Source organism: Piliocolobus tephrosceles, chromosome 7 (genome assembly GCF_002776525.5).
Source record: "Piliocolobus tephrosceles isolate RC106 chromosome 7, ASM277652v3, whole genome shotgun sequence".
NCBI lineage: Eukaryota > Metazoa > Chordata > Mammalia > Primates > Cercopithecidae > Piliocolobus > Piliocolobus tephrosceles.
This window is the reverse complement of record NC_045440.1, coordinates 85,671,767-85,685,228: the sequence shown is the minus strand read 5'-3', so window position 1 is coordinate 85,685,228 and position 13,462 is coordinate 85,671,767. Positions and strand designations below refer to the sequence as shown.

Here is a 13,462-nt window from a genome sequence, read left to right as displayed (position 1 = left end):
ATTAGACAGACTTGGATTTTGATGGGCAAAGCATCATATTATGCACGCACTGAGGATGTATCAAACAAGAATAAAAAATACATTATATGAAAGAAACTTTCATATAAGTTTCATATAAAAAATACCTTATATGAAAGAAAGAGATTAGTGGTGTAAATAGTTTTCTACATATAAGACAGAATATAGAAATTTTAAGAAAAATTACAATATATGAACTGAGGCCAGGTGCGGTGGCTCACAACTGTAATCCCAGCACTTTGGGAGGCCAAGGCAGGAAGATCACTTGAGGTTAGGAGTTCGAGATCAGCCCAGCCAACATGGTGAAACCCCATCTCTACTAAAAATACATAAATGAGCTGGGCATGGTGGTGGGCACCTGTAATCGCAGCTACTCAGGAGGCTGAGGAAGGAGAATCGCTTGAACCTGGATGCAGAGGTTGTAGTTCAGCAATCTCAGTTTGCACTGCTGCACTCCAGCTTGCTGACAGACTGAGGCTCTGGCTCAAAATATATATATATATATATTTATTTATTTATATATGAACTGAAAAGAGAGAAGGAAAAGCAATTTAACTTAGAAACTGAGGAATCATTTAGGAAGGATGTGGCATGCGAGTGAAACCTTTAACAGAGAGGTGTGAAGGTGCAAGTGAAGGTCATCTATCACCAAGAAGATAAATGGGCAAAGGCATAGAGATAAGAGTATATAGTGAATTTCAGGGGGCAATTGATAGCTTTTTTGTTTATTTGTATTTTTCAGATCGAGTCTAGCTCTGTCACTCAGGCTGGAGTGAAGTGGTGCAATCTTGGCTCACTGCAACCTCTGCCTCTTGGGTTCAAGCAATTATTGTGCCTCAGTCTCCCATGTAGCTGGGATTACAGGTGTCTGCCACCACGCTCAGCTAATTTTTGTATTTTTGGTAGAGATGGGGTTTCACCATGTTGCCCAGGCTGGTCTTGAACTCCTGAACTCAAGTAATCCTCCTGCCTTAGCCTCTCAAAGTGCTGAGATTATAGGCATGAGACACTGCACCTGGCTGACAATTGGTAGCTTGGTGAGGCTAGAATATAGGTGGTATCAGGAAGAGAAGAAAGTAGTGGGTGGATGACAATCATGTAAATTTCTGTATTGTAAGGTCTTGCTTGTATTTGCTTTCTAGTTCAGTGATTCTCAACCTTCGGGTGTATGAAGTTTTTTTTTTTTTTTTTTTTTTGAAGAATACTGAAACATAATGAGGGCTGCATGTACTATAGTTATTTTTTAAAATAAAATATATGGTATAAAAAGCTATTACAAATGCAGTACCACCTTTTAAATACATGTTTTTATTAAACATATTTTAGAACTTTAAAAGCATATATATGTGTATATGTTTATGTATATATACACGTGTATGTCCATATACACATATATCTTTCTTCATTATACAATGATTCATATTTACATAAATATTAATATGCAGTAACCTTGTAGTAACTCCATGGGCAACCATGGATCTGAAGCACACAAGCCCAGAGTCACCATTATCTAGTCAGTGAGAAACCATTAATGTCTTTGAGTAGGGGAATGACCTGATGAAGGCTGTGTTATGGAGGCACTGAGGGTTAGAGATGGAAGGTACCCTACAGAACACCTTCTCAGAGCAATCTACTAAAGTTAAAGAAGAGATTGTAACCCACAGGAGTAACACATACTGGCCAAGACCATAAGCAGAGGGCTATGATGACTAGTATTTAGATTTCTGAAGTGATCTCATCAAGTATTTCCAGTGATAATATGGATAACGTCGATAAGCTCACCCAAAAATATTATTAGCAATAAAAAATACATGATCTGTTCCAATTCCGTAAAATAAGATGAAATGTGACACACTTGAAACTCGATTCACATTGTTTTCTTTGCCATGGTACAGGTATTGTGCTATTTTCAAAATTCTATGGCTTCTATTCTACTTTTTCTTCTACATCGGTGTTTTAAAAACATTCATTTTTAAAAAATGTACCTTCATGTGTCTTTTATAAAATCCCAAAAATGTTTTCTCAAGGTCATGTGGAGTTTCAGCAAGGGAGGTTACAGGTTTTCCTTGCTTTATACAGAAATTTTTGAAAATTTAAACATAAACTTTATAGTAAAATAAATATTGTTATTATATATGTGTAAAAACTTAACATTTAAATGAACTCAAAAGTTAAATGTTAATTCCCAAATCAACCTGATTTGTAAAAATAGGATTACATGTATTAGAATTCCTTAAATTGGTCTGTACCTGTTTGGCTCTGGCAATATCAGCCTCTGATATATGCAAACATTTTTTAATACCACTCAAAAAAATTCTGTATCTAATTGAAAGTCATTAATGCAGTTTTGCATAAGTAAGATCTGTTATCTGAATGAACACTAAGCTGTTCCTTTTACCTGGCAATTGCTCTATCAGGAGCAAGGCAATGGGCACTCTTCCCTCCCTCTCCTCCTCTTGTATAGTGAATTATAAATAACTAATCTCAATATGAGTGAAGAATGAATTTCAAAGTCCCACATGAATCTTCAAATGTTTAGTACAATTTATACTTTAAAATCTCTCTTATAAGTATTTTTGTTCTCCCCTTTTTCCCCAAACTCCTGACATAGCCACATGTACCTTTACTTTTCCTCTTGTCAGACCTTCTGAAAGAAAACACTTATTTTTACTAGAAGATATCATATTAAATCTTTGGATAAAGAGAATAATTAGAAAGTTGATTTATGTACTATCTAATTTTTAAAGAAAATTGTATGAATACTTTCCTTCTTTCCTACAGTGAGGTTTTGTTTAATGTACAATTATTGCCTTAATTGGATTACAATTGCCTTTAGGTGAGTTTATGCCTTTTATATGATCAAAAACACACACATAAAAGATATGTTTGAAAATGGAAATCCTCTGGATTTTGGTGATGGGAAAATTCCAGTTTTTTTTGTTTACCTATTGGATGGCAAACAATTGTATTATATTCTACTTTTGCAAATATTGTTAGTGTAAGAAATTCATTTAAGGATTCTATTTGCTTTTATTGCTAAGCTTTCTATATACTTTAATTTTATTATGTTCCTGCTCTCTGATATTTTATATTATTAGAATATAGAAACACTTAATGCAACATAAAATAGTTGATACAATTAAACTTAAGTGATACATTAGTTTTTTTTTTTTTAACTGAACCATTCCAGTACACCCTACCGTGTTTATGCCTGTATAATTATACATCTTCTGGCTTGTCTCATGTAATTCACAATTTCTTCCTGCTGCTTAATCGCAGACTTCAGCAAGCACATTTTAAGGGGAGACACTGAGTATAATTTTTCTGTGAATCTCTTATTTTCCATGTGCATTAAGGCATTGATAACCCACAAGAAAAAAAAATGAGGGATATATAAAAGATACAGGAGTAAAGGCACAAGATGGTTTTCAAATATATGCATAATTTAGATTTATTCTTGTAGGAGGAAATCACAAGAAAATTAATCAGCAATATATGTGTAGACTTCACACCAATCATTTTTATATAAAAAAGTAGCAATTATCATATGTTGTTTCTTTATCACAAGAAAGAACTGGCATTAAAAGGCAATCAAGCTTATAGAATCAAACTGGCAGCCTAGCCCTCAGAGCTTTCTGTGGTGCATGAAACTTCTTCAAACAGGAGAAATGTTAGTTTTCAGATCTTAGGTGAAAATAGACCAAATAATAAATTATCACACTAAAAATTATCTATGATTTATTGGCTTTTTGATAGTATAATTGTGACTGCTAGACTTTGATTTCCAAAACATTTGATAACATTTAAAGACATCAAAAGAAATAATGAAAAAGTACAGACTTCGTCTATAGAATAAGTTGCCGTTACCTGTCTATGACGATAAATAGAGACAGTGACAGACCATTTTGGGCTAAATATGGTATTATTTACTTTAGACAATAGAAACGGTAAAGTGATAAAGAGTTAGACTTACTAGAGCGAGGTGATTGTAAAGCTTTTCATGAGAGGCATATTGCTTCACCGTTAAATAGTGTTGTTATAACAATCTTTTGATTTTTAGCGAGATTCCGATAGCTTTCATTTCCATAATAATCTTTGTTCTGGACTTTAGGCCAGGGTAATTGTGCTGCTCCTTTTCAGCCAGAATCAGTTCCTTTAGGGGAGACTGCAGATGACTCCTTTTAACCCTTTGAAATGGTGCCTGTAGTGAATTATGTCACTAGCATGCTCTGGACCAAGAAGTTTGGCAATGAATATCCTGTTAAATATTCAGCTTGTCCTTCACAATTAACTCTCTCCCCTCCATTCTGAACTGTTTTCTTCCTCCTAAGAGTTGTAATTGAAATTGGATGAATAAACAGAAGTTTTAGGCTAGCTTCCCAAACCTTTCAATAGACTTCCAGGAAAGAAAATCTATCACTCCTAGAAAAGCAAAAAAGAGAACTGTCCAGTGATCATGCCTGAATGTAGGATGCTGAGCTAGACTGAAATTGCATTTGATCTGTTTCTCTGTTGATTTTGTAAACCTTTCCAAGGGTTTCCATAGTAACAAGTGAATTATCCCCTCTCCCCTCAACATCTTTCATGCATGTTACAGGAATAAAGATAAAGGTTAGGGTGAAAAAAGCTACAGTATCTTTTCTACTACCAGGATGTATCTGAAGAAGTCATGATTAGTCTTTTAAGAAATCAAGTATGCTTTCCCTACTCCAGTGATATGAAAAAGTTGGGTCAAATTTTACTTACATCTCTGATGTCTGCGTTTGCTCCTGTACATGGTCATTTTGAAAAAAATCGACTTTCTAAGAAGTAATTGATTTGACCACGGAGACAAAGAGACGGGTTGTGCTCCTGCTTTGCAGTAAGACTGTTGCTCACTGACAGAAGGTAACCAGCAATCACACAGTGAAAGCCAGGGTAATACCATTCTCATAAAATTACAGGGGAGATGCTACAGCCTGTAACTACTCTATCTAATGTAAATCTTCTAGGGAAAATTGTATTTCCTTCACCTTCCCCCAACCTATAGCAGTTAAGTTCTCTACTGAAATCTGTACTACTAAACTGCCATCCGTGAACAATGCTGGATTAAGAATAGATTCATATATTTAGCAAGAATCGCAAAACTGAAAATCTAAATATAAAAACCCTTGTTTAGTATTTATATAAATTAAAAGTTGGGTTCATATATCTTTTAACCACTATAGAATACTGAAATTTATATATGATTGTGAAACTCTGCTAAATTTTTTCTTCTGAGAACCTCTGATACACTTTGTATGTTCAATTATTAAAGCAATTATCCATTTTAGTTTTTGTCTATTTCCCCAAACAGTCTGTGCTTCTCAGGCAAAACAGAAATTGCACATTTTCACATTTACATCCCCAGAACTTTACATAGAAGGTGCACATCATAGGTTCTCGGGCTCAGTGAGTGCCTACTATGTAGCAGGCACTCTGCTCCTTCTTGCAAGAAGCCTCTCCAGAAGCTTCCCCCACCCCCAACACCTGGGGCCTCAGTTTAGTCCTCAGTTCTCTACTTTGACAGTATTTGGGACATATCCTTATCTGAATATGTTTCACACTGTCACTCAAGTGGACAAGGTGGAAGCTCTGCCTTCACTATGGCTTGTACTGTCCTTTTCTGAGAGCAATGCCTGGCATGCAGCAGAAGCCCAGGAACACTGCTTCTCCCAAACACTCCAAATGAGAACATGGTTTCAAAAACACCTTTGGGTGCTGATTAGGGTGTCTGAAATTCAGTTGTTATTTAAAATGCAGAAGGACCCACAGGCCAGTGAAGAATTTCTATGTCATAAGACTTCCTTGTTATGTATTAAGTTTCACCTTCTTGCCAAGAAGCAGAAGTGGAGATATTCAACTGTTCAAAGTTAATTTTTTTTTAAGTGTGAACAAATCCAGGCTACTTACTAGTAGCTGGAAATACCGTCTCCATAACTCTCCTTAATAGAAGCGTTATTTCAGTGTAAAGGATTTTTTTTTACTTAAATAATTACATTTTGTAACCACAGATACCAAGAATAATATTTGACAAGTTTTCAGCAATATTCTTTTCAGGGTCCTTGACTTTTGACTAACTAAACTCTTTGGTAAGACTGTTTGTCAAAGACCACTATGGTTATAGCCTGCTTTAGGGCATAGTCAGTGTCTGTATTACTATACATTCCACTGCTGTCTTTCTCTTCCTATTAGAACATACATTTCTGAGGATAAAACTTCATTTCCTTCAGAGATGTATGTCCAGAGGTTAGATCAATGCCTGGCACAAAGTAGGCTCTTAATAAACATTTGTGGAATAAATGAGTTGTTTGTGTGTGTGTGTGTGTGTGTGTGTGTGTGTGTGTGTGTGTGTGTTGGGGAGGGTGGTGGTATGGAGCCTTGCTCTGTTACCCAGGCTGGAGTACAGTTGTGCGATTTGGGCTCACTGCAAACTCCCCCTCCCAGGTTCAAGCGATTCTCCTTCCTCAGCCTCCTGAGTAGCTGGGATTACTGGTGCCTGCCACCACGCCCAGCTAATTTTTGTATTTTTAGTAGAGACAGAGTTTTGTCATGTTGCCCAGGCTGGTCTTGAACTCCTGACCTCAGGTGATCCACCCACCTCGGCCTCCCAAAGTGCCAGGATTACAGGTGTGAGCCACCATGCCCAGCTATGAATGAATTTTAATAAACAAGTTTCAGTTATAAAGTCCATAAATCACAAATTCTTTTTCAATAAATTTAGACAAGAGCCAATTCATATTTATTGACTACAGTAACTTTTCTACATAATTAAAATACTTGTTATTTCACACCTTTTAGTCCCAATGTTAATTTGAATGCATTCTCTCATTATATGAGTGCTCAATATATAGATTTTGATGAAATGTATATATTCACAGGTATGAAGATCTACTGATGTATTTTAAAGTCACAGAAACAAAATCATATTTAATAAGCAATGTCTCCTTTACAAAAGCTATTTGCTGATTTCTTGGACACCAATGCCATAAGACCAACAAGGCATGAAAACTGTTGCAAATCAATAAAATTAAAACAGTTTTTCTGACATAGGCGGTATATATTTATGATATGAATAAACATGGTGATGATTAGGCAGTAATGGACTAATGACTCAGATGTCATTGATATTAGCATTATTCTTTGGTTATATACAGTCAAATTTGTAGTTTTTCACTTTTCACATTTTTTAATTCTCCATGATCTATAATTAATATCAATCTGAACAATTTTTGGAAAGACCATATGACAATTTAATTAACTTCATTCATATGTACAAGAAGCCCTCACCCTTCAGCCTCATCGATCATCACACCTATACACATTAAAATCCACATGTATATATAAACAGATACACACTAAAACAACTAGCCTGACTTGTACTCGTCAATGTTTGGCCCAGCTTTCTCCTCTAGACCTTTATATCAGGGCTGACTTTCTTAGGCTCCATATAGGGGATTTCCATCTCATCAATCTTTTCTTATGTTACTTTTCTCTCTCACCTCAGTGCATTTAGAGCATCTACTCCTGAACCTCACATCTGGGCCTAATGGCTTGAATCCTGGAGGGCTTGAGGCCAGCAAATTTGGTGGATGTCACATATACCCGGTGAATACAAGCCAACTTCATGAGCACCATGCCGCAGTAGGGTAGGCAGGTGAGAGAAAGGCAGGGGCAGTGGCTTAGGGGGTGCATAGTCCTTGGTGAAAGTGGAACCTGGGAAACCTTCATTCGAAAAAGTAGGAAGACAAAATATAGACATAAGGGACAGAGAAAAAAGTTGAAGAGAGGTGCATGTCCAGGCACCCCACTCTTCTTCCTACCTTTTTCAAGAATCCCAAATGGGCTAGAGTTGTTTTGTTTGCAAAATCAGTTTTATGCCTATAACAACAGAGGCCAAAAGATGCCTTAATTAACAAACTGTCTCCTCCTCTACTCCCTACAATCTACTTTTCTTTTACTTAAATTGATCTTTATATTCCACACTTAAAATGCAAATCTAATGAGTGTTGATACATTGGGATAAATGAATTCTCATTAAAAATCAAATAATTGTATCTATACCTTTCATTTCTTGATGGAAGGAACCAGTAGAAATAAAAGCCTATAACATATATACTTTTAATATAAATGTATAATATAAACTGTCCTTTTAACAGTAGTAGAATAACAAATAGAAGACAGGAGAGGAAGAAAAAGAAGAAAGCGGGGGGAGTGAGATAGGAGAGAAAGGGAAAGAATGTGTGTGTGTGTGTGTGTGTGTGTGACAGAGACAGAGAGAGAGAGACTATGCATCTAGCCTTGTGCTAAATATACATCATGTCACATAATCTTCCGTTACTTGAGTATCTGTAAGCCAATTTTGAAAATGGGTAAACTTTAGCCAAATGAGGACATGTAGAGGTAATGGTCAGGGACACAGCATGACTTACATAGTTGTGTTGAGAGCATTTTACCAGGAACTAGGCCAATATGATTTAGGGCTGAATTAAGTGGCAATGCACTGGGTAGCTTCTAGGGGAAACTTACCTAAAAGGGGCTCTATGGTGTCACCAGTAATGTACTGAAACCAAGGAAATCATGTTTGCCAGAACTCAACACAGGGAGTGAATGCTGTGTGATTTAAAAAGAGCTAAAATTTAGAGAATGTTCATTAGGTGCTGAGGTCTTGGTTCTAAGTGTTATATGTATTATTTCATTGAACACTGAGAACAGTCCTATGATGTATGTATTGTTATTATTGGTTTCATTTTTATTATTATTATCATCATTCTTATTTGATGCTTCGGTAAAGTGAAGCTAAGAAGTTATGTCTGAATAAAGTGTCATAGAGTGCAAGACATAGTGTCCTGATTAAAATCTGGCTAATATTTCTCTCGAGACAGTTCAACATAACATGCCATGTGAGGTGAAGGGATACTTTGAGTAGTTGTTCAGGAAACAGGAGATGAGACCCCACAAGGGACATGTTTCCACAACTAGTTGTGCTAAACTACCTTCTAGAAGGGGTGAATCCAGTTGACTGCAGGGCTTCTGGCTTCCTGGCAGGGACATTCAAGTTTGGAGCCAGAACTGACTTGGGATAACAGAACAGGCCTTCTCAGCTCTGCAGAAGGGATGAGCACCCTGTCTTACTGGAGTCACCTCACTCCCTCTCTTCCTGATCCTCCAGCCCTCACTCTTTCCTCCAAATAAAACCCTAACTGGGTATTTCCAGAATATCAAATGTATCGAATTATTAGCTTATCTGGAGTATTGACATCTTTATCTGGTTTTCAAGTTAAAATATGTGTTGAATTTCATAAATCTTCTAAGAATTTTGTCAATACACTATATATAGAGTGTATAGAAATCTTTAACTTGAATTTTATGATGCCTCCATTTCAGAGAATTGCTAGAATAATTAAAGCTGAAAAGATGCAGCAAAGTTCTGTTGCCCAAATTCTTCATTAATAGATGTCCGACACAGATCAGACAGCTCCTACAAGTTTGCTGAACAGATAACTGAAGGAAGACCAGGTATACGAACTCATGCAACTTGGACCATGTACTCCCAGCAGGGGCTTCGATCAGGACTTCCAACAGTGATAAAGTGATATCTCAATTCTCCTTTCTCAGGTTTGAACAGAAAATGTTTATCAGGTTTAGATGCAAAGTTACTCACAGTTAACCTTTCTCCTAGGTCATTCATATCACCCAGTGCCATGATGCACAGGTTGGACCCTTCTCTTACCCTTTCCTCCTTATCATATCAGCTGCCCCTGTGGTAACACTGGCTTTTCTCCTCTTAGAGATCAATGCTTCCTTCTTTTGAAACACTTCCTTATTCATACAATTCCTATAAATTCTTTATATGAATACGTTCCTCAGGTTCTTTCAAGGATAACAACCAAATAATTTTCAACCCCAGCATGATCACCAATCCATCTTTTCAGCAATTAAACAAATATATATCTGTATCTTTAACACCCATCTGTATTAAATTACTTGCTGTCTTGACAACTGCCTGGAGATCTGGACCCACACCCATCTGCCCCAAGTCAAGTGCTGTCCTGTAAGTAGATAATCTAAAAGTAGTTACTAAACTATTTAATGGCTATCATATTAAAAATGTCTTATCATTTCATTCAACACCTCATTTTACTTTATTTATCATCGTTCTTTCTTGAACTGAAGGAAATAAAAAACAGCCATTGCAAAAACATGGCAAAATGTAAAGACCATTGAGGCTAGGAAGAAACTGCATCAACTAATGAGCAAAATAACCAGTTAATATCATAATGGCAGGATCAAGTTCACACATAACAATATTAACCTTAAATGTAAATGGACTAAATGCTCCAATTAAAAGACACAGACTGGCAAACTGGATAAAGAGTCAAGACCCATCAGTCTGCTGTATTCAGGAAACCCATCTCACATGCAGAGACATACATAGGCTCAAAATAAAGGGATGGAGGAAGATCTACCAAGCAAATGGAGAACAAAAAAAAGCAGGGGTTGCAATCCTAGTCTCTGATAAGACAGACTTTAAACCATCAAAGATCAAAAGAGACAAAGAGGGCCATTACATAATGGTAAAGGGATCAATCCAACAGGAAGAGCTAACTATCCTAAATATATATGCACCCAATACAGGAGCACCCAGATTCATAAAGCAAGTCCTTAGAGACTTACAAAGAGACTTAGACTCCCATACAATAATAATGGGAGACTTCAACACTCCACTGTCAGGATTAGACAGATCAACGAGACAGAAAGTTAACAAGCATATCCAGGAATTGAACTCATCTCTGCACCAAGCGGACCTAATAGACATCTATAGAACTCTCTACCCCAAGTCAACAGAATATACATTCTTCTCAGCACCACATCGCACTTATTCCAAAATTGACCACATAATTGGAAGTAAAGCACTCCTCAGCAAATGGAAAAGAACAGAAATTATAACAAACTGTCTCTCTGACCACAGTGCAATCAAACTAGAACTCAGGACTAAGAAACTCAATCAAAACCGCTCAACTACATGGAAACTGAACAACCTGCTCCTGAATGACTACTGGGTACATAACAAAATGAAAGCAGAAATAAAGATGTTCTTTGAAACCAATGAGAACAAAGATACCACATACCAGAATCTCTGGGACACATTTAAAGCAGTGTGTAGAGGGAAATTTATAGCACTAAGTGCCCACAAGAGAAAGCAGGAAAGATCTAAAATTGACACTCTAACATCACAATTAAAAGAACTAGAGAGACAAGAGCAAACACATTCAAAAGCTAGCAGAAGGCAAGAAATAACTAAGATCAGAGCAGAACTGAAGGAGATAGAGACACAAAAAACCCTCCAAAAAATCAATGAATCCAGGAGTTGGTTTTTGAAAAGATCAACAAAATTGACAGACCGCTAGCAAGGCTAATAAAGAAGAAAAGAGAGAGGAATCAAATAGACGCAATCAAAAATGATAAAGGGGATATCACCACCGACCCCACAGAAATACAAACTACCATCAGAGAATACTATAAACACCTCTACGCAAATCAACTAGAAAATCTAGAAGAAATGGATAATTTCCTGGACACGTACACTCTTCCAAGACTAAACCAGGAAGAAGTTGAATCCCTGAATAGACCAATAGCAGGCTCTGAAATTGAGGCAACAATTAATAGCCTACCCACCAAAAAAAGCCCAGGACCAGATGGATTCACAGCTGAATTCTACCAGAGGTACAAGGAGGAGCTGGTACCATTCCTTCTGAAACTATTCCAATCCATAGAAAAAGAGGGAATCCTCCCTAACTCATTTTATGAGGCCAGCATCATCCTGATACCAAAGCCTGGCAGAGACACAACAAAAAAAGAGAATTTTAGACCAATCTCCCTGATGAACATCGATGCAAAAATCCTCAATAAAATACTGGCAAACCGGATTCAGCAGCACATCAAAAAGCTTATCCACCATGATCAAGTTGGCTTCATCCCTGGGATGCAAGGCTGGTTCAACATTCGCAAATCAATCAACGTAATCCAGCATATCAACAGAACCAAAGACAAGAACCACATGATTATCTCAATAGATGCAGAAAAGGCTTTTGACAAAATTCAACAGCCCTTCATGCTAAAAACGCTCAACAGATTCGGTATTGATGGAACGTACCTCAAAATAATAAGAGCTATTTATGACAAACCCACAGCTAATTTCATACTGAATGGGCAAAAACTGGAAAAATTCCCTTTGAAAACTGGCACAAGACAGGGATGCCCTCTCTCACCACTCCTATTCAACATAGTGTTGGAAGTTCTGGCTAGGGCAATCAGGCAAGAGAAAGAAATCAAGGGTATTCAGTGAGGAAAAGAAGAAGTCAAATTGTCCCTGTTTGCAGATGACATGATTGTATATTTAGAAAACCCCATTGTCTCAGCCCAAAATCTTCTTAAGCTGATAAGCAACTTCAGCAAAGTCTCAGGATACAAAATTAATGTGCAAAAATCACAAGCATTCTTATACACCAGTAACAGACAAGCAGAGAGCCAAATCAGGAATGAACTTCCATTCACAATTGCTTCAAAGAGAATAAAATACCTAGGAATCCAACTTACAAGGGATGTAAAGGACCTCTTCAAGGAGAACTACAAACCACTGCTCAGTGAAATCAAAGAGGACACAAACAAATGGAAGAACGTACCATGCTCATGGATAGGAAGAATCGATATCGTGAAAATGGCCATACTGCCCAAGGTTATTTATAGATTCAATGCCATCCCCATCAAGCTACCAATGAGTTTCTTCACCGAATTGGAAAAAACTGCTTTAAAGTTCATATGGAACCAAAAAAGAGCCCGCATTGCCAAGACAATCCTAAGTCAAAAGGACAAAAGCCGGAGGCATCACGCTACCTGACTTCAAACTATACTACAAGGCTACAGTAACCAAAACAGCATGGTACTGGTACCAAAACAGAGATAGAGACCAATGGAACAGAACAGAGTCCTCAGAAATAATGCCACACATCTACAGCTGTCTGATCTTTGATAAAACTGAGAAAAACAAGAAATGGGGAAAGGATTCCCTATTTAATAAATGGTGCTGGGAAAATTGGCTAGCCATAAGTAGAAAGCTGAAACTGGATCCTTTCCTTACTCCTTATACGAAGATTAATTCAAGATGGATTAGAGACTTAAATGTTAGACCTAATACCATAAAAACCCTAGAAGAAAATCTAGGTAGTACCATTCAGGACATAGGCATGGGCAAGGACTTCATGTCTAAAACACCAAAAGCAACGGCAGCAAAAGCCAAAATTGACAAATGCGATCTAATTAAACTAAAGAGCTTCTGCACAGCAAAAGAAACTACCATCAGAGTGAACAGGCAACCTACAGAATGGGAGAAAATTTTTGCAATCTACTCATCTGACAAAGGGCT

At 37.0% G+C, this 13,462-nt stretch overlaps 1 protein-coding gene across 21 annotated transcripts in view; it reads right to left on the bottom strand.

Annotated features, from left to right (window-relative positions):
- RALYL (RALY RNA binding protein like) overlaps positions 1-13,462 on the bottom strand; it is a 725,790-nt gene that overhangs the window by 198,949 nt on the left and 513,379 nt on the right. The window contains exon 1 of one of the 21 annotated variants that reach the window (XM_023227798.1): positions 4,765-4,891. The exons of the other annotated variants lie outside the window; for them this stretch is intronic. Within the exon in view, the coding sequence (XP_023083566.1) occupies positions 4,765-4,801 (37 nt within the window). The 5' untranslated portion in view covers positions 4,802-4,891. Of the gene's footprint in view, positions 1-4,764; positions 4,892-13,462 lie in introns of those variants that run through there. 21 annotated transcript variants of the gene reach the window in all.